This window comes from Aspergillus karnatakaensis, assembly GCF_047715665.1.
Source record: "Aspergillus karnatakaensis strain CBS 102800 unplaced genomic scaffold BJY04scaffold_86, whole genome shotgun sequence".
NCBI lineage: Eukaryota > Fungi > Ascomycota > Eurotiomycetes > Eurotiales > Aspergillaceae > Aspergillus > Aspergillus karnatakaensis.
Window position 1 is genome coordinate 1 of NW_027395798.1, and position 25341 is coordinate 25341.

The 25341-nt window shown below is 52.8% G+C and overlaps 11 protein-coding genes across 11 annotated transcripts; 6 read left to right on the top strand and 5 right to left on the bottom strand.

Moving 5' to 3' along the window:
* Positions 1-824: 824 nt before the first annotated feature.
* On the top strand, positions 825-3688 carry BJY04DRAFT_166683 (putative MFS transporter). The gene is made up of 5 exons (XM_073709138.1): positions 825-1532; positions 1583-1712; positions 1766-1841; positions 1915-2717; positions 2769-3688. The coding sequence occupies exons 1-5, from the start codon at positions 1277-1279 to the stop codon at positions 3049-3051; spliced, it is 1548 nt and encodes a 515-aa protein (XP_073565039.1). The 5' UTR covers positions 825-1276; the 3' UTR covers positions 3052-3688.
* A 1-nt stretch (position 3689) lies between these two features.
* Positions 3690-6315, top strand: BJY04DRAFT_166684 (putative MFS quinate transporter). The gene is made up of 6 exons (XM_073709139.1): positions 3690-4439; positions 4577-4763; positions 4829-4957; positions 5010-5297; positions 5351-5781; positions 5845-6315. The coding sequence occupies exons 1-6, from the start codon at positions 4162-4164 to the stop codon at positions 6200-6202; spliced, it is 1671 nt and encodes a 556-aa protein (XP_073565040.1). The 5' UTR covers positions 3690-4161; the 3' UTR covers positions 6203-6315.
* A 113-nt stretch (positions 6316-6428) lies between these two features.
* On the bottom strand, positions 6429-7616 carry BJY04DRAFT_224196 (phenylacetaldoxime dehydratase family protein; the record flags this gene model as incomplete). The annotated part of the gene is made up of 1 exon (XM_073717885.1): positions 6429-7616. The coding sequence occupies one exon, from the start codon at positions 7614-7616 to the stop codon at positions 6429-6431; it is 1188 nt and encodes a 395-aa protein (XP_073565041.1).
* An 825-nt stretch (positions 7617-8441) lies between these two features.
* Positions 8442-10178, top strand: isn1 (IMP 5'-nucleotidase ISN1; the record flags this gene model as incomplete). Its single annotated transcript, XM_073717886.1, has 7 exons — positions 8442-8466; positions 8515-8525; positions 8570-8590; positions 8636-8798; positions 8845-9072; positions 9130-9992; positions 10083-10178. The coding sequence occupies 7 exons, from the start codon at positions 8442-8444 to the stop codon at positions 10176-10178; spliced, it is 1407 nt and encodes a 468-aa protein (XP_073565042.1).
* Positions 10179-10565: 387 nt separating this feature from the next.
* Positions 10566-13063, bottom strand: BJY04DRAFT_211440 (ATP-dependent 6-phosphofructokinase; the record flags this gene model as incomplete). Its single annotated transcript, XM_073714403.1, has 3 exons — positions 10566-11756; positions 11806-12267; positions 12320-13063. The coding sequence occupies 3 exons, from the start codon at positions 13061-13063 to the stop codon at positions 10566-10568; spliced, it is 2397 nt and encodes a 798-aa protein (XP_073565043.1).
* A 722-nt stretch (positions 13064-13785) lies between these two features.
* Positions 13786-16460, top strand: BJY04DRAFT_166852 (mediator of RNA polymerase II transcription subunit 17). Its single transcript, XM_073709140.1, has 3 exons — positions 13786-14313; positions 14361-14746; positions 14793-16460. The coding sequence occupies exons 1-3, from the start codon at positions 14042-14044 to the stop codon at positions 16031-16033; spliced, it is 1899 nt and encodes a 632-aa protein (XP_073565044.1). The 5' UTR covers positions 13786-14041; the 3' UTR covers positions 16034-16460.
* Positions 16280-17201, bottom strand: BJY04DRAFT_224200 (uncharacterized protein; the record flags this gene model as incomplete). Its single annotated transcript, XM_073717887.1, has 4 exons — positions 16280-16465; positions 16523-16676; positions 16729-16836; positions 16891-17201. The coding sequence occupies 4 exons, from the start codon at positions 17199-17201 to the stop codon at positions 16280-16282; spliced, it is 759 nt and encodes a 252-aa protein (XP_073565045.1).
* A 455-nt stretch (positions 17202-17656) lies between these two features.
* On the bottom strand, positions 17657-19425 carry BJY04DRAFT_232776 (FAD-binding oxidoreductase; the record flags this gene model as incomplete). Its single annotated transcript, XM_073719803.1, has 7 exons — positions 18904-19425; positions 18762-18841; positions 18634-18724; positions 18241-18583; positions 17998-18182; positions 17827-17950; positions 17657-17795 (listed from the first exon to the last, which is right to left on the bottom strand). The coding sequence occupies exons 1-7, from the start codon at positions 19346-19348 to the stop codon at positions 17657-17659; spliced, it is 1407 nt and encodes a 468-aa protein (XP_073565046.1). The 5' UTR covers positions 19349-19425.
* Positions 19426-20091: 666 nt separating this feature from the next.
* Positions 20092-22031, bottom strand: BJY04DRAFT_224202 (sugar porter family MFS transporter; the record flags this gene model as incomplete). Its single annotated transcript, XM_073717888.1, has 4 exons — positions 20092-20409; positions 20562-21483; positions 21541-21870; positions 21919-22031. 4 exons carry the CDS (start codon positions 22029-22031, stop codon positions 20092-20094), a joined length of 1683 nt encoding a protein of 560 aa, XP_073565047.1.
* A 303-nt stretch (positions 22032-22334) lies between these two features.
* Positions 22335-23704, top strand: BJY04DRAFT_202474 (uncharacterized protein). Its single transcript, XM_073713209.1, has one exon. It carries the CDS (start codon positions 22901-22903, stop codon positions 23258-23260), a length of 360 nt encoding a protein of 119 aa, XP_073565048.1. The 5' UTR covers positions 22335-22900; the 3' UTR covers positions 23261-23704.
* Positions 23705-23767: 63 nt separating this feature from the next.
* Positions 23768-25090, top strand: BJY04DRAFT_232786 (magnesium transporter CorA family protein; the record flags this gene model as incomplete). Its single annotated transcript, XM_073719804.1, has 2 exons — positions 23768-24471; positions 24517-25090. The coding sequence occupies exons 1-2, from the start codon at positions 23909-23911 to the stop codon at positions 25088-25090; spliced, it is 1137 nt and encodes a 378-aa protein (XP_073565049.1). The 5' UTR covers positions 23768-23908.
* Positions 25091-25341: the final 251 nt, after the last annotated feature.

Genomic DNA, 25341 nt, shown 5'->3' on the forward strand with positions numbered 1-25341 from the left:
CATCAGCCTTGAGAGAGATTCTCTGTAAAGCCTTCTCTATAGACACGTGCTGAGAGCCATCAACGCGTGGTCCAATTCCGTAATCCTTCAACAAGCTGTCACTGAGCTCTAAAGAGGGAGGCCGATCACGAGGCCATGTGGGTGGACCGGGTATAGCTGCGGGCGAGCGGCCACAAACTTCAAAGAGGCCTGATAGGTTAGGAGATAGTCAATCAGAGGCGACCAGAAGAACGAACATTTAATCTCTCCACAATGAGTGGCCGGAAAGTTGAAGGTGTGGGTTATGTGTGGGAAAGTGAGAGAAGATGGATGCGGGGTTCCAAATGCGGGGATACAACCCGCCTCTTCGCCTCTTGGCATCCATCCGTCTCGTTCGCTCTCTTCCCTTCAACACTTGAGACTCCCATTCTTCACCAGTCATCAATTCTAGCACTTCAATGAGCCTCTATCGGCAAGTGCTATACTACAAGTGCCAGAGACCTCGACTACCGTTCTCGTCAATCGGTGAATCTCGCCTGCGATTCAATTGGCCCCAATAAGCAGGAGACTTTGGTGGCTTAGCCTAAGACTCATCCAGCCACTCATCAAGTCACGCTCTCCTCCTTGGCGACCTGCCAAGGGGATTCTGACCAGGGTAATCTCCGGGCGACGTTCCTGATGCAGGAATTGCTGAACGCCAAGGTCTGTCAAGAGGTTCTGAAGTCGACCGCGCGTCAACGGTCTCCCTGCTCTGTCGTCTCGAAATTGGAGAGAGGCAATCGGTTGTTCAAGCACTCGAGGTACCTATGGGAGGACCGAGGTGGTTTATTAAGAGTCAAATAGCAGCGTCGCACTGCAGGTCGCCCGAGCCGTAGCCATCTGGTGCTTATCTCTTCAGACTAATGCGCGTTGCTGACGAGGCAAACACGAGAAAGGAACCGTGTCCCATGGCCCAAGCCTGAGCTCTTTCAGATTCCTTGAGCGTGGAGACCCAAGCAAACGTGGAATTGCCGTGGGCTGCAAGCGAACTCCCGTGCTTGAGAACATCCAGACATCCAGACCAGTCGCCTCTCACCCCACAAACGCACAGATCTGGATACCCCGGACTCTCTATTTCGTGGAGTCTCGCGTCTTCCGAGGAAGCTAGCCGTCCCTCAAAGTCGGTAAATCCGAGTCCAGCTGGCATCCGATGCCTTGAAGCTATAAAGCTCGGGGTGGATCTCTTAGCACGGCTAAATCTGACTCTTATTTCTGCAAGGATTTTTCATCCCCTCAGTTGAGTTGAACTTCCTTCACTATGACAACTGAGGTTCGGAGCCAAGCTGTCGCGGATGAGAAAGCGATGACTGGTCATCAGGAGAATTTGAAGGTTGTTGGGGATGGAGCGAACGCGCTTGCTGGCGATGGTCATGCTGCGACGGATCAGTATGGACGGGCACTTTTTGAGTTCGACAAGAAGGCCGAGTCGCGTCTGCGCTTGAAGATTGACTTCATGATCCTTCCCACTGTCGCTCTCATCTATCTCTTCTGTTTCATTGATAGAGCCAATATTGGTTAGTTCCTATCCTTCCACTGCCGTCTCACCAGCTCATCCTCGATCTAGGTAACGCGAGACTTGCCGGCCTAGAGACCGATTTGAACCTCCAGGGCAACGACTACAACCATATCCTGTCCGTCTTCTACATATCATACATCATTTTTGAAATTCCCTGCAACCTCTGTTGTAAATGGATGTGAGTAGTGGTCCAGCCGTCCCGATCTATTGCGCTGCTAACTGCTGTGAAAGGGGTCCGGGGTGGTTCCTACCTGCGTCCACTCTGCTCTTTGGCGCTATCAGCGTTGCGACGGCTTTTGTGAACACGGTACGTGATAATAGCCTGGTTTCACTACGGGGATCATCAACAGTACGAATAAGAAGCTGATAACAAACTATAGATCCACCAAGCTAGCGGTGTCCGTTTCCTGCTCGGAATCTTCGAAGCCGGAATGTTGCCAGGTATTGCCTACTATCTATCGAGATGGTATCGGCGCAGTGAGCTGGCCTTCCGACTGTCGCTCTACATCGTCATGGCTCCTCTTGCTGGCGCATTCGGAGGCCTTCTCGCCTCTGCCATTCTTACCCTAGACCATTTTGGCAGCTTGCATACTTGGAGGATGATCTTTGCGATCGAGGGCGTGGTCACCGTTGGTCTTGGTATCATCAGCTTCTTCACTTTGACGGATCGTCCTGAGACAGCAAAGTGGTTGACGCAGGAGGAGAAGGACCTGGCTATTGCTCGCATCAAGTCAGAGCGTGTGGGCACCACCGAGGTCCTGGACAAGATCGACACAAAGAAACTCCTTCGCGGCATCTTTAGCCCGATCACTCTAGCGACATCCTTTATCTTTCTGTTCAACAACGTCACCGTACAGGGATTGGCGTTCTTTTTGCCAACTATTGTGCGCGGAATCTATCCGGATGCGACGGTGGTGCGTCAACAGCTACACACTGTTCCGCCGTATATCGTCGGTGCATTCTTCACCGTGCTGTTCCCCTTCATCAGTTGGCGGTTCGATCGCAGAATGCCCTTGTTTGTTGCTGGACCTCCGCTCATGATGACCGGGTATATCATGTTCCTTGCTAGCAAGGAGAATATGGTCCGATATGGTGCAACGTTCCTCATTGCATCCGGAGCCTTTGCTTTCGGCGCCCTCACCAACGCCCACGTGTCCAATAACGTGGTTTCCGACACTGCTAGGTATGTAGGCCAGAAACCCGATTCTTTAGTAAAGGCTAACAATTCTGATAGATCAGCGGCCATTGGTACCAATGTTATGCTTGGGAACATCGGAGGACTGATTTCAACGTGGTCTTTCATGGCGTTCGACGCGCCCGATTATCACATTGGAAACGGACTGAACCTCGCCACATCCAGTATGTGCTTGATCCTGAGCGCGCTGATGTGGGCCTGGATGAAATGGGACAACAAGAAGCGCGAGCAAACCGATGTCGACCAGGCGCTTGCTGGGCTATCGCAGAAGCAGGTGCAGGATTTGGATTGGCGCAATCCTGCGTTCAAGTGGCGTCCTTAAGCAGAACTATGTTGGTCCACGAGTGTTGTTTATGGTTGGATAGGAATGCATGATTTTTTGACGATTTTCTGCCTCAGTAGACTGGAGATGGCGATTCGTGAAGCTATTCAGGAGGTCACAATAGTTAATGAAGGGCCCGCGGGAGCTCCGTACTGTTGGCGAGCGGGTCACGGGGCCGTGCTGCCCTCCACATTTTCTCCGGAAATCGCACAACCTCGCGTGGAGAGTTTTCTCTGTCCACTTCCAGTGTCATCGAGTCGCCAGTCGCCACTGTACGACTTGGCAGCTGACAGAAAAAAAAGGTCGAGCGAGTCAGAGAAATTGTCGGCTGGGTTGGCAGGGGGTGCCAAGTGCGGAAATGGCGTCAGCTGGACGACAAGAAAGTCAAGACACACACAAGCTGCCGCCCAGACAGGGTGATCCCCTCTTGGTAGGCCTTCGGCAGATATCGACTCGACTTCACTGACACTCAAAAGCTGATTGCTGATTTCTTACTTAGAGAAACCACATTGAAATCGACAAAACCACCATTAATAATACATTCATTCACACTTGAGCTCGGGTTATCTCCGGCTCCCCGGGCCACCCACTGTCTTTAAACCCCGCGCGCTGAACGCTGATCGGCCCATATGTCGTCCTTTTCTACTCCGCGTCTCCATCGGCCTGGGCCAATCATGCTCGGCTGATAGTGACGGCCCCCGGCTCAGGACATTAAACCTTGCCCCGGTTTGGAGTTCTCCGGATATCGCTGCTCACGGAAGTTGTCCGAGCCTGTCGACTGGTGCACGGTTGGAGAAGATTCGGCTGTCATTCCACCATCCACCGATGTTACGCTGCCGCTCTGGGAAGCTCTGCCAGCTTTGCCAGCTCTGTTTCTATGTGTCAGCTGCGTGCTCCCTCACCGGGGAGGATGGGGTTGGTGTTGGAGCTGATGGCAAATGCTATAAAGACCCCTTCCGCAAGTGAGGGGTGAGTCGGTCGAAAATCTTGATTCCGACTGCATGATTTTCCTGCTTTCTTGCTCTTTCTCAGTTGGCTTTTCTCCTCTCTGAGCTTTCTGTCTTTGTTTTTCTCTCGATAGTCTCTGTCTCGTTAGACAAGGCCGTCAAGATGGGTGCCGGTCCGAAGCAGCCCTTGAACGTCTTCAAGCTCAACACTGGAGACGCTCCTCGAGAGGTTCTCAATTGGAAGCTATGGTTTGCTGTCTTCTCTATCGGTCTCATGGGCGCTGCTCGTGGTGTCGATGAGGGATTGATTACCGGTGCTTTCGATTCGAAAGACTTTCAGGATTCTATCAACTTCAGTTCATACGACACTGTTGAACAGGCAAACATTCGTGGTAATGTCTCTGCTATGGTTCAGCTTGGTTCTGTTGCCGGTGCTCTCTTGTATGTTCTCCTTTAGATTGTCTCTTCCCTAGTCGCTCCTTCCAACACCTCCTTAGTGGGCCTGGCTCTCCAAAGGTCCCTAAACCCCTTCAGCCCCTCGAACCCTCGTCGCTAACCTTTAATGTTTTATTGATTAGTGCTTTCCTCATCTGTGACCGTGTGGGCCGTATCTGGGCCATTCGCATACTTACCGTGATCTGGATTGTTGGTATTGCCATCTTCATGGCCCATAATGGTCTTGGAGCTGTCTATGCTGGCCGTTTCATTGCGGGCATTGGCGTCGGGATGACTCCTGTCGTTGGTCCTATTCTCATCGGTGAACTGGTAAATCCTCAAACCAACTCGATTTAAGATACACTGTCAAGGACCAAGTAAGCTAACTAATCCAGGCGCCGGCCGCTGTTCGAGGTCTCTGTACCTGTGTTTTCACCGGTTTCGTCTACCTTGGTATTGTCCTCGCCTACTTTGCGAACTACGGCTGCGAGCTCAACATGGGAAGCGATGTTCCTAACCGCTGGGTACGTCTCCCCTTATCTTCCCTCACATAGACTGTGCGCTAATGCTTTTTAGCTTGTTCCAACCAGTCTTCATGTCATGTTTGCGGGTATTATCTTTATTCTCAGCTTCTTCCAGATTGAAAGTCCTCGTTACTTGGTCAAGAAGAACCAACCGGAGCAGGCTTTGATGAACCTCGCTCGCATCCGCTGTCTTCCCCCGGACCATGACTATGTCGTAGCTGAGATCACATCCATCCAGGCGTCTCATGATGCGGAGATGGAAGCTACACATGGTCTAGGCTGGAAGGGCGTGGTGAAGGAGGCTCTTACCGTTCCCTCCAACCTTTACCGCATTTACCTCGTAAGTTCCTATACTCCATCACCCTGATCTCTTGTTAATAACTCACTCCACAGGCTACCATGGTTCAGGTCCTGTCCCAGTGGTCTGGTGCTGGCTCAATCACTGTCTATGCTCCCCAGCTCTTCTCTCTTCTTGGTATCAGTGGTTCTGAAGAGTCTCTGTTGGTAACTGGTGTCTTTGGTATCGTCAAATTCTGCGCCGCCATCATCTGTGCGCTGTTCCTTGTTGATGTGATTGGCCGCAAGCGCGCCCTCCTTACCGGAATCACCCTCCAGGCCATCTCCATGATCTATGTGGCAGCCTACTTGACAGCCATCCCCGAGTTGGGCACTGACGATAGCTTTGTGCTCCCGGACTCCAAGCAAGGCGTGTCAAGGGGCGCTATTGCAATGATTTACATCTCCGGCGCCGGTTGGGCCTTGGGATGGAACAGTATGCAGTACCTGCTCACCGCAGAATTGTTCCCTCTTCGAATCAGAGCCACGTATGTTCTCCATGCTACCTCAACCTTTTTTTTTCGCTTTTGCTAACTCTTTTGATTGCATAGTTGCGTTTCCGTGATGATGACGCTTCATTTCGCCAACCAGTACGGAAACTCGCGTGCTGTGCCCAATATGTTGTTGCCATCACGAGAGGGAGGTATCAACCCCAGCGGAGCCTTCTGGACGTTCGCCGCCATTACCGTAGCTGGTGGTATTTGGGTTTGGTTCTCAATTCCTGAGACTGCAGGCCGTTCTCTGGAGAGTATGGACGCCCTCTTCCAGCTTCCATGGTACAAAATTGGTCTTCATGGAAACAAGGACGCCGAGCAGCGGGATCTCGCTCAGTCAAAGCTTGAGGAGGAGAAGGAGATTGAGATGCAGAACCGTCAGGGGCAGGCAACTACAATTGAGCGCGTTGCTTGATTAAGACTGTATCTCGGTTATGTTTGAGATGGTTTGTTTCGGATCTGGATATAGAGGGAGGATCGAAGTCAGGGTATATAGAACACGTCACGAATATATGACAAGTTGAGGAAGGCACGATACAGCGCTGCCTGCCACAACCTCACAACCTTAATTTCACCACCATGTAGTCTATCTCAACGACCTCATTCATCGCACCTCGCCTGATCTACAGAATTTCTACTCTCTAAATCCCCTCATCCTCTAACGGCAAATACCCCATCACCCCCGTCCCAGGCCTACAATTCAAATACTCGAACCTCGCCTCCCCTTTCTTGAGAATCGACACCTCATGCCAAGTCCGGAACTTCCTCTCCTCGCCAAACTCCTTCGCATGCCGGATCGCACCATTGAAAATGGCTAGATGCGACTTGTGCCGCTTCGCCCACTGCTCCAGATCCGACAGGTTCCGGAAGAAGCCAGCTGCGCAGGTCTCCTTGGCTTCGGTTACAGCTACAGCGATAGCTTCATCTCCCCCTTCGGCTACAGCTTCAGGATCCGGATGAGGATCAGGATCATGCTTGGCCGCGCCCTTGGCTGATGATAGAGACGTCGATAGTGAGGGATTAATATGAGTATCGCGCGCGTTTCGGAGGAATCGCAGCCCCATTGCGCCGGAGTCGGAGCGGTTCGTCCATAGGTAGCGAAGGCCGGCGACTAGGGTTGGTTGCAGGGTTGTGACGTAGGCTTCTGCTTCGATGGGGGCGCAGTTTTCCCAGAATTGGCCGGACCGGATGTGCACGAGGTTGTCGTAGGGGCTTAAGCCGGTGAGGTATGAGCCGACTCCGGCGGGGGGCGTTGAGGGGGGTTGAGTGATGTGCTCTGGTTGAGGGGAGAATAGGTCATGGCCGGAGTCTGGGATGCGGTCTCGCGCGGCGCCCCAGTATGCTGTTAGGGCGTGCTCGACTGTTTGGGTGCCGCGGAGTCCGGCGATGCCGGGGAGGTAGTCGAGGCCGGAGTAGTTGGTTTCGAGGCGAGATGTGGGTGTGGAGAATTGTTCTGTCCAGAGACCGATGGTCGGAGGTTTGTTGAGGGAGGTGTAAATGTCCCTGAGGTTTAAGAGTGCGATGTGTCCGTTGTAGGTGGTTGCGTCGGGCCAGTATGCCACCCAGGTTATGGACTCGGGAAGGTCGTCGCCTTCGAGGAAGTGGAACTTCTCATACTGAGGGCATTCCTCATTCTTTTCCAACCATGATTCAACAGCTTTCGTGGCGCTCTCGAATGTTGCGAGTGTGTTAGGCGTTGAATCATGCCTCTGGACACCGATATAAACCGTGTGGATCTGACCAGGCTCATCGAACTCGAGCTTCCATCTTTCCATAGGCGGCTTGTGGCCTTTCGGCCGGGCAAGAGGGTAGACTCTATCACTGCTCATGGTGTTGTGTTGCAGCTGTGTCTCAACGGTGATGTCCAGGAATCCCTTCATCATAGGTGTTCCTCGGCATCCAGAAAATACTCCGACTCCATCGGCACGAACCTCCACTGTTACCCCGCACAATGATTTGTAATGCCGCTGTTACTCATGGGCACGAGCTTAGGCGTGCGTCTCGATGGCTCTCGTGTTTCTTCGGAGTACAGGGAAATGAAGTTGCGTCGTGTCGTAGTGAGGGTAGAGACGCGCTCGAGACTCGAGAGCACTAGCCTCATGCAGTGGGACGCTGGGAGATCATGCTGCAAGGCACTAGGATGTTCCTGGCTAGCCGTGTGAAGGTCGAAATTGGTGTTCCAATCAGGAGTGTTGATTTCAATTCAATTTGTGTGATAGCTTGTGAACACTGAACCACCTCCGGTCCTGAAAGACACGCTCGAGTCGCTCGACTGGGAGAGAGTTTGAAAGCCACCAAATTCAGGCATGAAATCAACGCCGGGCTAGACCACATTCAGCTGGCTTCGTATCGTCCCGTGACCTGTCGGGTGACGCCGAGGTCCGACGCTAGTCCCGAAGTAGCCAAGGTGCCCCTCCTTGCAGCCTGACGCCTGAGGCGCAACAAATCAACAGCTCTGAAGTTTGAGAAGCACGGTCTATCAACAACTTCCATCCGACTAGTCCTGCATCTATCTTGGCTACATCCTCAATAGTCCTTGCTTGTCCTACCTTACTCTCGATAGCGTCATCTGGGTTGTGCTTCTACCACGAATCCCTTCCACTCGTTCCTTCACTATCCGTTGATCTCTATTTACACCGTCAACTATCTTCGCCATGACTACCCGGTATCGCGTTGAATGTGAGTGTCTCTTATCTGAAGAGTGCTCAGGCTAATGTGCTTCAATAGATGCTCTCAAGGTACGCATGCGCGCCCGTTGAGAGATATCTGCTAATCCGCCCAGTCTCACCGGCGAGACCAATTGGTATGCTCCCTGAACCTTGTGTCGGATCACCACTAACTCTTCCAGATTGAATGGATCAAGGGCCTCCTGGCGGTTCCTTTCGTCCTACACTCACAGCCGACTGCTGTCTACCAAGAACATAGCGAGAAGCTAGCTGAGGTCGCCCTGGACACTCACCAGCGCTATGCAGAGATCTTCCGAGATGTTGAGGGTCTCTTGAATGATCACAGTATATCCGCTCACCCTGTTGAAACAACCTGTACTGACTGTATCAGTCGAGCACGAGCTCACCGAGGCGGCGGGAAAGAGCAAGCTCAAACTTCTCGTACCAACAGTCGGCACATTCTTCACAAAGCTCTACCTCAAAGAAGCCTTCAAGTACCAGGATGAGCAGCGCTTCATCAGCCGGCGGCGCTTCGTCGCTCCATCCTTCAATGATGTCCGCCTGATTCTCAACTCCGCCCAGCTTCTCGGTCTAGTACGCACCAAGGGCTTAGACCTCGGTATTTTGATTCAGCATGTTCACTGAGACATGGCACGGAGCATTGACACCATTTTAGTAACCTTTGATGGAGATGTGACCCTATACGATGACGGCGCCAACCTTGCCGCCGACAACCCTGTCATCCCACGCATCATCCGTCTTCTCCGCCAGGACATCAAGATCGGCATCGTCACAGCCGCCGGCTACACCGAAGCCGCCAAATACTACGAGCGTCTCCGCGGCCTCCTCGACGTGATCCACGAATCATCAGAGCTCACCCCGCAGCAGCGCTCCGGCCTCATCGTGATGGGCGGCGAGAGCAACTATCTCTTCCGCTACGACGCCGCCTCACCACACAAACTCACCTACGTCCCACGCAACGAATGGATGATCGGCGAAATGGCCGAATGGAACGAAGACGACATCACCGAGCTCCTCAACATCGCCGAATCCTCTCTGCGCGCGTGCGTCGCAAACCTGAACCTCCCCGTCTCCGTCCTCCGCAAAGACCGCGCCGTGGGCGTCTATCCCACAAACAAAGGCCGTCTTTCCCGCGAACAGCTCGAGGAAACCGTCCTGGTTGTCCAAAACACCGTCGAGCGGTCCCAAGTCGGCTCGCGTCTGCCTTTCTGTGCTTTTAATGGTTGCTCCTCCCCGTTCTTTATCTCTCATTATCTCCGTGGATTTCCTCCGCCCAAACCCCCTAATCCGAATACGGATGTGGATGCGGATATGGATGCGGGCCCGGTGTATCTCCCTTCCGATGAAGTCGATTTGCTAATTTCAATCACCATTCCAGGTGGGAACGACGTGTTTGTGGATATCGGTGATAAGTCCTGGGGTGTACGGGCTTGCCAGCAGTATTTCGGCGGTATTGAGCCGAAACATACTTTGCATGTGGGCGATCAGTTTTTGTCTGCTGGCGCGAATGATTTTAAGGTTTGCCGCCCTTTTCCCTTGTGACTCTCGATGGAGATAATATTTGTGTCTGTGATTGAATCGATACTAACAAGAACTTGACTCCAATAGGCACGGCTTGCTTCGACGACTGCGTGGATCGCTAGTCCGGCGGAGACGGTGCAGTTGCTTGATGAGTTGGATAATGTGCAGAAGTCGTTGTTGTAATGGCTGGCGTTGAACTCGAGGATTCAAGATTTGAGACTTCGATTTGGCATTGACGGAGTACCGAGTAGCATGGCGTGAGCCTTGGGCATATTGAAATTCGTTCAATGTCTCGATGGGATGGGCGACGGGTAATGTTCAAACAGGCATTCGTTCTTATCCTTAGCATGGGTCTAATAGTTTAGTTGTTTTTTGAGTCACCTGCATACGCGGGCACAACCAAGTTGATAATCAAGTTCAATTCAGTTCATTTCACTACATGTTCATCATGAGGGGAGGGAGACCACTTTCCAAATCCACCTAAGGCAAGTCACGTCGAGAAAATAATGCAAGGAAACCGACCCCTATTCTCCCCATCCATCCATCCGGTATAAATGACCAATCCATCCCCTACTTACGCTTCGGACTCAGAACCGGCGACGGCGCCTGAACCTGGTCGTCGTCCTCGTAGCAGCTCCACGTGGACTTTGGCGACGCGCGGCCAGACAGAATGTTGACTGTGTCCTGGAGCTGGAGCCAGAATTCTGCCTTGGGGCGACGACGAGCCCAGTCCGTCTCGTTCTCCTCGAGGCCGGATTCACCGCCCATGGCGGAGAAGAGGACCTGCGAGCCCTTAATGCCGATGACGGTGGCGGACATCTCGTCGGCCGCAATCTCGTCCTTGGACTTCCCGGCGTATGACTCCAAATGCATGAGACACTTGATTGCCATGCGGAGCGCGCGGATCCGGTCCATAGGCGAGGGCTTTCCGCCCTGTTGGAAGTGGCCGGGGACAGCGGCGCGGGACTCGAAGCGGCCCTTGGCTTCTTCCTTGATCATGTCGGCGATGACTTGGGTGGTGTATGTGGAGGAGGCGGACTCGTTGCGCATGATGATCTTTCCGGCGCGGTTGGCGCCCTTGTCGCGGGCGAAGTTGTCGCGGAGGTAGTCTATGTCTCGGGAGAGCATCTTGATGTCGATGCCTTCTTCGGGAATGTAGACGGCGACGGCACCGACTGCGAGGCCGGCTGTCGTGGCGATGTAGCCGGACTTGCCGCCTTGGGTTTCGATGACGAAGACACGGCGGCGGGAGGAGGAGGCGGATTGCCGGATGTAGTCGCAGAAGTCGATCAGGGCGTTGAGGCAGGTGTCGCTGCCGAGGGAGTATTCGGTTCCGGGGACGTTGTTAGAGATGGTGGCGGGCAGCACGACCATGGGGATCTTGAAGGCGTCATATTGCTCACGGGCTTGGCGGAGCTGGCTGACGGCTGTGAAGGCTTCGAATCCACCGATAACGAAGAGGGCGTCGAAGTTGTAGGTCTCGAAGCACTTGGCAGTTGTTGGCATGTCTTCTGACGGGAGACCACGGTTGGTACCGATGTCTGAACCACCCTCGTTTACCCAGGGGTCTGTCTCAACCCAGCGGACCTCGCGGACGGAGCTGACGGGTGTGTCGTTGTGATGGCGGATGAGGCCGGGGAATCCGTTGTGAATGGCAATTGGCGTGTGGCCGCGTGTGAGACAGTACGCCACAGCAGCGCGTGTAGCTTGGTTCATTCCTCCTGCAGGAGCACCCACATGGACGATGGCTACTCGCATTCTCTGTACAGTATTAGCATGGCGCCAGTCATTGAGTTCCTGTGCAACGTACCTTTTCTTTCGGAAGACTGAGTTTAGGGTGGTCAGGAGTAGCAGTGTTGAGGTAGGCGTAGTGGTACTCCTTGAATTCTGAATCGCGCAGTGTCATGGCACCAGCAAAGTCCTTGTTCTTGATGTGCGATGTAACTTCCTGTGTAGCCTTGACAGCGTCCATCAATGGGGTGCGCATAATCTTGTTCTCGCGGATGGTAATAACTGGGGATGGGGATTCTGGCGTCATGTCCAAGACAGCACGAACAGCCTCCACACCCTGCAGCGTTGACAGCCAGCGGTCGTAAGCGCATGCCGGTCCTCCTCTTTGTGTGTGCCCCAGCACTGTCGTCCGGGTGTCCAGACCGAGGCGCTCGGTGAGAATTTGTGTAACCTTTGAACTAGAAATCTTGTTGAGCTGTCTGTCTTGCGCTCCTTCGGCGATAATGACGATGGTCCTGCGCTTGCCGCGTTCTTCACGGTTCTAGTTGACATAGAATGTTAGCTTAAGTAACGAACCACATTTTTCTACTCACCTTTGTGATGATCTTGCACATGTCTTCCTCCCAGCCGTCGCGAGGAGGGGTCTCGGGAATGAAGAGCCAGTCTGCACCCGTGCTAATAGCTGCCATCAGAGCAAGCCATCCACAGTGCCGGCCCATGACTTCGATAACGAAGCCTCGCTGATGTGAAAACGCGGTGTCGAAAACGTCATCGACGGCATCGCAAATACGGGTAAGAGACGAGTAACACCCGATGGTGGCGTCTGTACCGGACATGTCGTTGTCAATTGATCCAACCAAACCGACAATGTTCAACACTGTGTAGGGCTTGATCTGCTCTTCGGTCAATTCTCCATTCTGTACTAGTTCTGCAAGCAGGCCAGGCCATTCGGAGCGGAAGACGTCTGCACCGGTCAAACTTCCATCACCACCGCAAATCACCAGGGCGTCGATTCCGCGGTGAATCATGTTCTTCGCAGCTCGGAGACGTCCAGCGCGCTCGCGGAAGCTCATGCAGCGAGCAGATCCAATCAATGTACCACCACGAGACAACCATCCTCGAACATCTTCCCAGTGTAGTTGGCGGATCATATCCCCGCCATTGACGAGACCCTCGTATCCTTCGAACACGGCGTACGCTTCGCAGTCGGAGTGGATGGCCATTCGGACGACCGCCCGAACGACTCCATTCATACCAGGGGCATCACCACCGGAGGTCAAGACACCGATGCGACGGCGCTTGGGAGGAGGGGCAGTAGGCGCAATATTTGAAGCCATCACGACGGTGACGGGTGCTGTAAATCGATTTCCGAGCTAAAATTTGGTAGCTCGTTCGAGCGAGTCAAGGCGACACGATAATAAGTAGGACGAGGAGACAGTGACGAAAGAGTGAGCTTCTTGACGAGACCTGTTGGTGCGTGGTGGGGGAGTCGGAGGTTCCGGTGAGAAAAAGCGGGCTGCGGGTAAAGGTACGTCACAACTGGGCCGGTGATGAAGTCGTGAATATCAATGAGCTTCTTGGGTCAATTATCAGCACAATCAGTGGAGTTGATAGAATAGATTGTAGTCTTGCTTCCAGACTCTCTTTCAGTCTAAATTTCAATGCTGGCGGCTCCTTTTGTAATGAGCAAGGCCGAGGAAGGCTTTGTATACAGAAGATCGACACCAGCAGACACCAGGATCTGCTGATGTCACAAGTGGCACCATTATTGCCTTTCTGGGCTTAGTGCATTAGCTATCACGTGAGAGCTTCGTAGGGCAGGGCTCAGTAGCACATGTGACGGTTTGATTGGACAGTGATTGCATCCTCGAGTTATCGCATTGCATAAGAAGGAATATTAGAGCATCGGAAATGGTCTGATATCGATGGTCACTTGTAGAAATCAAGATTAATCCCTGTCATTAACTTGGTGGCTGTCTTGTTATATGATGTGGCATCGATAGCAACGAACTATATATCATGGCATGCTTGGCCGACCACGCGCAATTACTGGGCTTACCTCCGACAACCGCCGTAAAACTTCCATCAAGGTGCCATGACACTATGATCATGCTATAGAACAGGATTCCGATGTAGAACAATATCCCACCGTCGGTTAAAGTGACGCGCCTGGAGTCTCTTCTTCCAGGTGAGGGTCACGTGAACCTCCGACATCGATCACGTGAAGCTACTTAGAGCTCCTCGGTTGCAACTCTCTCCACAGCCCAAGCTCCGATCGCGACACGGGCAGTCGTCGCGATCCCTCACTTACCGTCATGTCCGACTCGTTCAGCATTCCCCTTCGTCCCGTCATCGAAAAGCGCGACCAGCCCGATTCCTTGCCTCGTGATATCGCCCAGATCAACGCGCAATGGGGTTCTTTCCGGGAGCTTACCGAAGAAAAGCTACGACAGAAGATCGAAGAGGACAAACATAAGGATCCATGGGAGGAAGAGGATGGAGAACACAAAGATGCAGATGAATTGGACGCGACAGAACGAAGGGATCAGCTGTACAAACGCCGTGCGGAGATCATCCAGTTTGCCTTGTAAGCTGCCACCGTTCCACGGATTGAGGGATGCTCATGCATAATAGGCAGGCTCACATGGAGGCCTCGTTCGCGTTGGACTTTGTCTCTCTACTACTCTCAAAGCACAACCCCCGCCAGGCCGAAACGTCCCTGTCTCCGTTCCTGAAAAGCGCTGCCCCCCTGGGCTCCCTACGATCCGAAGTTGTCAACCCACCTCCGCGACCAGATGCCGCTCTGAAGAACATCAAATCCGTATCGAGGGGATGGCGATTGCAGAACTTCAACTCCGCAGCAAGCAAGTTGCTCAACGCTAGTTCGCGACTGGACAATGAGGTGGAATCCGAGACTAAATACTGGAATGAAGTGCTCGCGGTGAAGGCGAAGGGCTGGAAGGTCTGCAGATTACCACGAGAGGGACAAGCGCTTGGTGTTCAATATGGATTTCTAGAGGGTAAGATTATACTCTCTGTTTTTGCTTTCCTACTAACGACGAACAGCGACGCCTATTTTCCGTGATCGAGGACTCGCCGCACTACGGCGGACGGATGATGGAAGCTTGGTGCTGGATAAAGGACTGGTGCCTCGAAAAGCGCAAGGTGTTCGAGTGCGTGTGAGACATGGCGACCGTATTGTCGGGTGCTCCAAAGTGTGCCGACCATCCAAAGATGCCGAATCGATCGAGAGCCGCATTCTACAAGCCCGCGACACTGTGTTTGAGGAAGAGCTTTTCCATGAAGTCATGCGCGAGGCGAGAATTTTGGGTAGTCAGGGGGTAACGACCCGTCAGAACCTGGTGCAGGTACCTATCTCCGATGAACAAGAGGTGCTGTTGGATTTGGTAGATTGGGACCAGGACCGTGAACCGGAGCCAACTGGCTCAAGCGAGCACAACACCCTTGCAGATGCAATATCACACTCCGTTCGAATCCTTCTTACTTACGCACACCGCCAAAACGCGTACCGCAGGACTCAGCTGCCGCCTCCGTTAAATCCGAAGCGGCGACCCGTTCCCGAATACCAGCTTCTCCGACCAATCATGGCTTACCTTCAACATAAATCCCACGTACAGTGGCTAGAGTCGTTCATAACCGATCTACGCCTTGTGCTTGAATCTGCTGGTATCAACTGTGACTTTCGGGCAACCGAGTTCTCTTCAGTGGGTATATTGCAGTCAGGAAATCTCCCAAAAATCGAAGCTCTTGTCGGGACTTTCCTCGCGCCCTTTGAATCGACATTCTCCGCCACCTTGCTCACTCCGCAGAGCTCTTTCAAAGCGCGGATTCGGACCAATCCAGCTATGCCGCCGTTCGGCACTTTCTACGACGTTTCGGTCAATCTCCCTGAATTTCCTGATGTAAAATCTCCGGGCCGTGTCGGACTCCAGGACGAAGTGGCCTCGATGCTCACGCATTTCGTCATGCTAGATATGACCGCTGCCATATCAGCTCATAAGCCTCAGACGCCTGACCAGGGCGCCGTCGACGGCTCTTGGGACATTTCATATCCGCACCATGGTGAATTGGTGTCGGTGAACCGTGCCGGGCAGGGCAAGAAGATGAGGGTCAGGTTCTCCCGCGAGGAGCTGAACATTAGTACATACCCACTGGGTGGCACGGACGGCCTTGGCCCAGTGGCTGCTCTGGAGTCACCCTCGTTGCTCTCGCAAACCTGGAAACCAGCTGTTAGCGAACCGCAGCCAAGTCTTTACGAGTTCATTGCTCAAGCCTCCCAACCATGAGTTTGTTTTGCTTATCACGAGGCCAAAAACCTGCGGCTGTGTAGCAAACTATGATACATACCTTCGCATTGAACGAATTTGAACTGATCTATAGATGCTTGACTTGTTGATACCCAAGAATCGAAAACACATTCACGACTACTCCACTTTCGTCCGACTCCATGGTCTTTTTAGGAATGCTTTAACACATCACAAGATCGATCCTAGTTAAGCAATTCCTATCAAGTAGCTAACACTCCGATTTCATCACCACGGAGCATCCTTCCCATCATACTGGTTCGGCCCCGACGCATTCTCCCACCCGGGCACATGGATATTCAAGAACCGACCATTATGGTCCGGACCGCCTTGCTTGAGATACTTGACTGTCTCTTGTGCACCCGTCTCAACAGGGAGATCTGCGTATGAGCCGCCCAAATCGGTTCGTAGCCACTTGTTCAGGAGTCAGCAAATTGTGCAAGCGGTGTTGGAAGAAACAAGAGAACTCACCCCGGGACTAATCGCAAACACCGAGAATCCCTCCTCCTGGTACTGCAGCGAATATTGCACGGTCAGCATATTCAGCGCCGCCTTCGAGACCTTGTACGCGTGCACCGGAAACTGGTATTTGTGTGCTTGCGCGATGGAGCCGACGGTGCTTGAGCTTTCGGCGAGTCAGCAGATATTGCTGCGGGAATGATGACCGGGCCACTTACATGTTGGCAATGACCTTTCTGTTTCCTTTACGAAGCAAGGGCAAGAATGCGCGCGTGACATAATGAGTCAACGTTACATTCGTGTGGAAGGTTTCGGTCAAATCGTCCCTGTTCATCTTCCGTCATCGAGGAGTTCAGGTCATTGATAGGATTCAGACTTACGCCTTCTCAATCTTTCCGTCCGAGACAGGTTGAACTCCGGCGTTGTTCACGAGGACGTCGAGGCCCTTTCCCTGCAGCCGCTCTTCAACCAGACGAACGGCAGCGCTGAGACTCTCGGGATCATTCGCGTCCAGCTGAACGGGGACAACACGCCCGGCTGTCTTCTCCGCCAGCTTTAGCAGATCTGGAGCACCCCCCTGTCTCGACGTAGCGAACACAAGCCCGACTTCGGACTCGGGTGCTGCAGCGAGCTCAGCGGCCATGGCAAGGCCAAGGCCGCGCGAGCAACCGGTGATGAGGTATGTCGCCATAGTGTATTCGAATTATCGCCGCATAAACACGTACTTGAACAATAGAATTGTACTAAACAAGAGAAGATACCATTCGGGATCAAGAACCTTTATAACCCTGGACATAACGTCGGTTTCCGGTTAACCCCGCTTAACTCCTGCAAATTACAAGAGTAATTAAGGCTCCCCCCAGGTTGCAACTCTATTTCGGGGCTGCATCTCGGCCTGATGGGATCTGATTTGCCCGTTCGCTTCCCTGACGGAAAGGATCGAGCGATGTGGATCCATCTGCATGATCTAGGCTGTACAATTTGGATATGGAGTAGGTATCTATTGGACTCGGCCCGGGGGACCCTTATCTGCATTGGCCTACGTATAGACTAGACTACCCCCATACTCGAACGTAAACTGTGCTCAATGCCAACACCACCGACACGTAAAGCAGACGATCGAGTAGACAGGTCACAGGCCGTTACCTACCTAGACTGTTCAGACCCCCGCAAAAGGAACCCGCCCCATTGCAACCTCTGGAACAACCTCTCCGGATCGAATTCCCGCGCCGCAGCCTGCATCGCCTTGTAATTCTCCCTCCCATAACTCCGCAGGACAGCTTGGCTGGGAATTCGCGAAATTCGCAGAGATATACTCGAGAAGGAGATCCTTCGCCCGCGCGGATTCCTCGACTTCTCGCTTGAGAAAGTCAAGCGCTTGGCGGGCTGCGTTGTCGCTTGTGCCGTTTTGGTCGGGCCATTCGCAGGTGAATACCCACCCTATAAGACACGTTAGTGTATGAGGAGCTGATGTGGGATGTACGCACAGCATTGTGCCGTCTTGAATAAGCCCATGATATTCCCGTCCCGGATAGCGGCGGAGCCAACTGGTTGGATGGTGTATTGGAGGATTGCGTTGTCCGGGAGCATGGAGAGGGCTTTCTGCCACGCGTGGTATACGTCGGCGTAGAGAGCGGCGGAGGGCTTTGTTGTTAAGGTGCCGATGTATCGTCTTGAGAGGTTAGTTGAGTCAAGAGTTAGGTATCTACGGTTCAAGGATAAAACTGTACTTCTTCTGGTCTGTAACATCGTGAGCCATGACATTTGCGAGGGACGCCAATGTACCGGTTGTAGTCGGACAAGCGACTGTAATCTGGCTTGTCAGATGGCCAAGGTGCTTCGCGTTTAGAGCGTTGAGCTCATCACCCTCGTGGCTGGCGTGTATAAGACCGACGGCGGCAAATGCACTGTTGTAGTTAGTGAAGATGCCGAGATGCGGGTCTGCTTCCATGGCTTCTTGGAGGTCGATCGTTGCTTGATTGATATTGACGTAGTCGTCTGGTTTGTAGAGGGTAATGTTGTATTGCAGCTTGAGTAATGGGAAGGTTCTGATGTCGAATCGCGTTACGATTCCTAGAGGACGGAGTCAGGGTCGAGGCGAGAACATAGGTAGACATGCATACCGAAGCTGCTACCTCCTCCTTTAAGGGCCCGGTAAAGATCACTGTTTACTGTGCTGTTGGCGTTGACGATTCTTCCGTATCCAAGTGCGACCTGTATTGATGCTTAGCAGGTATTACACTAGGACTACAACAAGCGGGAGAGGAACCTCGAAATTCTCAACGCAATCTGCTCCAAGGCCATAAAGATTAGGCAAAGCGCCGAGACCACCTAGAAACTCAGTCAGCAGATAGTCCAGAAGAGCCCTCACAAGCATAGAGAGCTACACTCACCACCAAGAAGAAACCCCATGCCGACCTCTGGGTCTCGCCCACCCACGACAGATAGACCCTCCCTTTCAAGCCAAGCATACACATCTCCCCATTTATTTCCAGCCCCGATACGTGCAATACTTCGATCGTTACTCAATTTTCGCGTCTGCAGCCCGCTAATGTCGAGAACCACACCTTTCTCTCCAGTGCTGTTGAATCCCGGATTGGGGTTATGCCCCCCCGACCGGATAGCAAATCTCAAGCGAGTATCTCGGAGAATTTCAAGAGCCGTTGATACCTCGTCTGCAGATCGGAGCTGAACGTAGCAGGCTGCCGGCTGCCAGCACGTCTGAGACCATGGCTGGTTCTGTGCGGCTTGAAAGGCTGGGCCTGCTTCGGGGGTGATGGCTCGGTCGGGGAAGAGGTGCTTGAAGGCGCCCATTGTGATAGAGGTGTTGATTTCCATATGGCTTTATGCAATTGCAAGCAATGGTTTTGGGGGATGGAGATTGCGGTGCTGGGGTGTGAGGCTTTAAGTCTGTCAGCTGGTGTGGCCTATGGCTGATCAGCAAGACTTCACTAGGTAAAGGACAGCGCAGCTGCACGAACGCTTATTCGTTCAGGTAGCCACTATTACATATCTATAGGCCTCAGCTACTGTCGGTGTAGCTCTAAGTCAACGGATGCGTACAGGCTCAGAGAAGGTGGCGATACAGGTGTCCGTTGGTGAAAGACTGCGCGGGGTCTTAGACCAATGAGCGTTCATTATGGCTTCCTTTTATGAGAACTGTTCTTTGATCTGAGACTCTTACGGCTTGATGCGCTAGCTCTGCATTGACAGCGTGAATCTGACTTGAATCTGCGCAGATCTTTCTGTTCGAATGTGGACTTTTGCGGCGCTGGTTGTTGTACCGGGAAGTATTAGCTCAAGGTACTTCGATCAGCAACTCTTCTCAGGGTCAGAAAGCGAGAATGCCTTTAAAAACTTCCTACCACTAATAGTCTGTAATATAGAGAAATATATTGTCAATCAAAGTGATTTTTCTGATTACCGGGCATGTGGGCAAGCTGCCGACAACTTCATTCTCACGTGAGCCCTAGCCTGTATATCGTTCTAAGTCATATACATCGCATCTGCCAACTTCTGGAGCATCAATTCATCCAGTTAGTCTTCTCGAGAGCTTCTAATCCCCCCAGTAGCTTAGAGACTTAAGCCTTGCTCTCCGAGCGCACCTCTGAAACATCCACATGCTCGGTCCCGAGGGCCGCCTTCTCAGCCAACTCCTCAACATGCTGATCCAACCCAACGTCTGCGCGGGCTTGAGCAAGCATAATGGCGTCTTCCTCGCCGGTCCTGCTACCGAAGACTTTGTCCATTTCCTCGAGACTCGCACCCTTCGTCTCGGGGAGACAGAACCATACCCACACTATACCAGCAGTCAGGAAGACCGCGAAGAAGATATACGTGCCCCATTTCCATCCGTCAAACATGGCTGGCACGTAGAACGCCACGGCGAAATTGTTTAGCTGAACAATTTCAAGAAGTTAGCGTCCTCTCGTGGCCAGAAAGTGGTTGTGAAGTTGCGGGGTAGGGGTTAGGGGGGGATAGGAGGGACGTCATGCGACAGTAGGTAAAGCAGAAGGACAAGAATAAGGACAAGAAGAAGGAGCAATCTTACCCAGTTGCTCGAAGCCCCAAACGCCGCTCCCTTAGACCGGATAGACAGCGGGAAGATTTCCGAGACAAGCGTCCAACTAACCGGCCCCCAAGTTGCTCCAAACGCCCCAGTATACAACCAGATTGAAACAACAGCTGTCCAGCCGCCGGCCCGATGCGCAGGCCAGTCATGGCCTAGCTTGGCGACAATGATAGCCGGGATAACCATGAAAATCCACATCGCTATGGAACCCGCGATCAACATCGGCTTGCGCCCAACCTTGTCAATTAAGAACATTGCTGGCAGTGTAGACACAAAAAACACCACACCGGTCACTCCAGTAGCGAGTAATGCTGTCGTTCCTCCTGTTAAACCGAGATCTTCAAAGACATTCGACGCGTAGTAGATGATCGCATCGATACCGCTCCACTGTTGAAAGAACATAACCAACCACGCCGTAGCAACACGCTTAAAGGCATCCCACCTGCGGAGAATATGGTAATACTGCGCAAACTCCTTCATGAGTACACTCTGCCCCTTCTCCGCAAGCTGGGGGAAGTTCTTCGCGAAGCTGCGCTGCTCAAACAGCGTCTCGGCCTTGATCTCCTTATACTCGATATCAACCAATGGATGGTCCTGCGGGAGTTTGCGGAGATAAGAGAGTGTCTTGAGGGCTTCTTCGTCGCGACCTTGCTTGACCAGCCAGCGGGGGGAGAAGGGGAGCCACCAGACGCCGACCATGAGGATTGCGGCGGGGATGCCTTGGATTATGGACGGGAGCTGCCAGGCGAGGTTTGATTGGGATTCGCCGATGCCGCCGATGTGGTTGCTGCCGTAGCCGCACCAGAAGGAGAGCATGATGCCGAGGATGGTGGCGAATTGGTAGAAGGAGACGAGGAAGCCGCGGAGTTCGGTGGAGGCGAGTTCGGCATTGTACAGGGGGCTAGATGGATATAGTATAAGTATTTGCTTAAATAGATTGGAAGGGGGGTGGTCTTACCCAACACCGCTGAATGTCCCGACACCGACACCGGTAAAGAATCGTCCGGCGTAGAGCAAGCTGGGGTTGTGATACGATGCTCCGCAATACAGATAGGAGCCCAGGACGACCCAGCAGCAGGCCATGAACATGGTGTACTTTCGCGAGAAGATCTCGCCGAGGATACCTGCGGAGAGGGAGCCGACGATACCACCAAGTTGGAGGACGGAGGTCAACCACCCTGTTGAGCTGGATGACTCGACGACGGAGGGAAAGTTGTCTTTAAATCGATACATGACGAGAGACTGGCCGAGGACACCTTGCTGGTAGCCATATTCAAAACCTCCGAAGCTGGTTGTGTCAGTAGGGTCGGGAGAGGGTGCGATTTATGGTACTAACGAAGCGAAGAAGGCTATGAGCATGATCTTGGGGTTGTGCAAGACATTTCGCCACTTGTTCCTCTGGAGGGACTTCTTGCGCTCTTCGTGTGCGACAACATCAGCTGGCTCCATATTGACTTGATTGAAATCTGGAGTGAGTCTGGAGTGAACCAGCTCACAACCGGGGAATGGGGACTATTTGACTACCCCATGGCACGGCACGAAACTGGGGAAGCAGCTGGAGCCCTATTCTCCAGTCATCCTTCTCAGACAACGACAGGGATCGCGTCCGATATCCACATCCGTTCGTGCGGGTTGAGGGGGAGTAAACGGAGGCTAGGGTTTCCACATTTGCAATCTGGCCAGGCCGCTGATGGCAGACTATGGTCGATTAGGGTAAGGAGGGGTCAGTGTCGGACGCCTAGGAGGTCTAGTGTGGACAAGCGTTTATGCAGAGTGCTTAGTCCTTCCCCATAGGGAGTCGGAACTCCCCCGATGCTACCTCGTGCGGAGCCCCGGGTTTCACCTCCGGTTCTGTATTTTCCCGCTACTACGAAGGTAATGAGTGATCTTTTAGAAGGCTGTTATTTCTCCGGAGGTGTGTGGTGGGCCGTCTTCAACTTACAATTGGCTGTTTGTTTAGGTAGATGATGGCGCTCAGGTTGCTTTCAAATGCTACATGTTAAGTAAGCTTCTGCCAATACAAGCCGGAAGAATCCCGAGGGTTGAGAACAGGAGTGGTCTAGAATGAAACAACACCCGCACGCAGCCTTTATAGCTCATGTGCTTGCATCCTGTTGGTAGGGAACTTGCATTGTCTTCCAAGAGTCTTGCGATCTGGTGACGGCCATCACTCGTCGCATCGCTATTCCGAACGCCGTAGTGACGTCTTGCGGATATGACTCCCGGAAGTCTAGAGAGCAGTGAGGTCTTCATCTCCTGGATCCCGTTTGCATCTCCAAGTACTGTACACTCCTAACCCTTCAAAATGGTCACTTCGGATGAATCAACCGTTGAAGTTCAGTCAGGACGAGGTGGATTTGGCAATGAAGATGCCCCCTGAGTTGATCATGATTATTCTGGACAACCCTCCCGAGAGCAAGCAAATCCGCAGATTGATGTGGGCTGTTCGGGTTCCAGTCAGCTACTGGCGAAGACGGTTCATCAAGGAGTTCATGCTGGAGGACGAGGAGATGCATGTTCGCGATACGAATAATCTCAACTGGCACCGTCTGTACTATAAGACCGCTCGGATCCGGGACAACTCTCACGGATTGCAGAACCGCAAGCGAATCTTGGACCATCTGCAGAATATCAAGGCCAATTTCCTGTACGACTTGAGCAAGAGCAAGAGCAAGTAGGTCAACTCTCTCAGTCCTCAACACGCAGTCCTTGTTCGAGACACAGGTCCATGAAGCTATATTCAAAAGTTCCTGTCAATAAGCGTGGACCGAACGGGTGGGATGGGCCAATGCTGTCTATTCCGTGGGCCAGTAAGCAGTCAATTGAATCAACAGCAGGGTAAGAGAAGGTGTAGAAATAAATGTGAGACCGTTTGCTCGTGAGAAACCAGGGCTGAGACATCCTTGCTTGTTCGAATGTCGAGTCTCTCGAATTGATTGGAATGCATGCTTCTGATAGCTACAGATGCGGCTCTACAGCATCATGTTTTGCGTGGGCACCGTTCTTGCGAAAGTAAAGCCAAAGAAGTTGAAGTCTGAAGGCGTCTGTCGAGATTGAGCTGAAGAGACTCCTAATTGTGGCGATTCTTGTTTATGCCTCAGGCAGTAATAGCGCAGTCACGTGCTGGGGCGCATGATTCTTTCAATTTTGCGGCATGTTTCAAGCTTTGTTCAGCTTCAGCTTCTGCTTCTGCTTCTGCTTCTGCTTTCGCTTTCTCAATCACTCTGCCAGAATACTATGCGGTCGTCCATCCACTCCCCTATTAATGTCGTCGTCTCTGGAGCCACGGCCTCCCTCCAACTAGCCGCCATCCCCGACCGAAGAGGATGAGTCCCTTCAAGTTCCCCTGGAAAGTCGGTCCCAGCACCGCAAAAGAACCCCGATCGAGCATCGACGAGAAAGTCTACACCCCGCAGGAGCAGACCCAAGTCTCCTTCTTCTCTTCGCAGCTGGATTTCTGCCTGCAAGCCCCCAGCCTTGAGGAGTTGAAATCCCTCTATGAGCCGCTCTGCCCACTCCTCGATGATGGAACATACAATGGACTGTGGTGGTTGGATGTGACGGCGCCGTCGGAGGAGGATATCGACACTCTGTCGCGGATCTTCAATCTCCATCCGCTCACGACAGAGGATATCAAGACTCGGGAAACCCGCGAGAAGATTGAGCTCTTCGGGCCGTACTACTTTTTGTCGCTGAGACCCCCTCGCCAGGCGGAGACGCACGATGGAGTGAGGACTGCGCCGATCAACGTCTACGCTGTGGTCTTCCGCGACGGCGTTCTCAGTTTCTCGCTCGGTAGCAACCCCCATTCGGCCCATGTCCGCAGCCGTATCAAGGAGCACCAGAGCCATCTGTACCTGACAAGCGACTGGATCTGCTATGCGCTCATGTACGTGACGTTCCTTGCTCATCCGTGCTATGCTAACGACTCTAGTGATGACATCGTCGACGGATTTGCTCCCTTCATAACGCAGGTGGAAGGCGGCGTCGAAACAATGGAAGACAGCGTGTCGATAACCCGCCCGGACGACATCGGCTTGGCCCTGCAACAAATCTACAAATGCCGTAAGGAAATCCTGCACATCCGGCAACTCCTCAACGACAAGACAGACGTCATCCGCTGTTTCGCCCGCCACTGTGACGCGTTCGCATCCTCCTCGTCGCAGGTGACGCTCTACCTCAGCGACATCCAGGACCACGTCCTCACCATGATAAGCAACCTTGATGCCGCGGAGCAGATGCTGTCGCGTGGTCAGTCAAAATATTTGTCTCAGCTATCGTTCGATTCGACCCGCCTGCGGAACCAGATCATGCATGGGCTTAGTCGGTTGACGGCTATTGCAGGGATTATCGTGCCGTTGCAGTTTGTCACCGGTCTGTTCGGAATGAATGTCACAGTTCCGGGGCAGCACTCGGACAGTCTGACAGCGTGGTTTAGTATTCTCGGTGTGCTTCTGGCGTTGGTTCTACTGTTTTTGGGTGTTGCACGGAGGCTACGCATTCTCTAGGATCGATACCATGTGTTTGCATTATACCTCCTGTTATATAGATAGAAATTAGGTCGGCCTTTATCAAGTTAAAGTGCATGTGCATGCTATTTGGTATTGTATACAGCCTTGCCTGCTCAAGAGTTCTCGGCTAGCGTGGCGGATATATATTCGAGCCGTACCACAACCAGTAGCACCACCAAGACAACCCAGCCATTTTCAGGAGTATAGCAAAGAATAGATAAACAATACCAGACGAAGCACCCTTAGCC

Excerpts from the sequence above, each read along its gene's own strand:
- BJY04DRAFT_166684 (XM_073709139.1), top strand. The coding sequence starts at position 4,162 with ATGGGTGCCGGTCCGAAGCAGCCCTTGAACGTCTTCAAGCTCAACACT. Across the intron at positions 4,440-4,576 it reads TCTGTTGCCGGTGCTCTCTT|TGCTTTCCTCATCTGTGACC; the intron begins GTATGTTCTCCT and ends TTTATTGATTAG. Across the intron at positions 4,764-4,828 it reads CTATTCTCATCGGTGAACTG|GCGCCGGCCGCTGTTCGAGG; the intron begins GTAAATCCTCAA and ends TAACTAATCCAG.
- BJY04DRAFT_202474 (XM_073713209.1), top strand. The coding sequence starts at position 22,901 with ATGAATCAACCGTTGAAGTTCAGTCAGGACGAGGTGGATTTGGCAATG.
- BJY04DRAFT_166852 (XM_073709140.1), top strand. The coding sequence starts at position 14,042 with ATGTCCGACTCGTTCAGCATTCCCCTTCGTCCCGTCATCGAAAAGCGC. Across the intron at positions 14,314-14,360 it reads GAGATCATCCAGTTTGCCTT|GCAGGCTCACATGGAGGCCT; the intron begins GTAAGCTGCCAC and ends CATGCATAATAG. Across the intron at positions 14,747-14,792 it reads TCAATATGGATTTCTAGAGG|CGACGCCTATTTTCCGTGAT; the intron begins GTAAGATTATAC and ends AACGACGAACAG.
- BJY04DRAFT_166683 (XM_073709138.1), top strand. The coding sequence starts at position 1,277 with ATGACAACTGAGGTTCGGAGCCAAGCTGTCGCGGATGAGAAAGCGATG. Across the intron at positions 1,533-1,582 it reads CATTGATAGAGCCAATATTG|GTAACGCGAGACTTGCCGGC; the intron begins GTTAGTTCCTAT and ends TCCTCGATCTAG. Across the intron at positions 1,842-1,914 it reads CGACGGCTTTTGTGAACACG|ATCCACCAAGCTAGCGGTGT; the intron begins GTACGTGATAAT and ends AACAAACTATAG.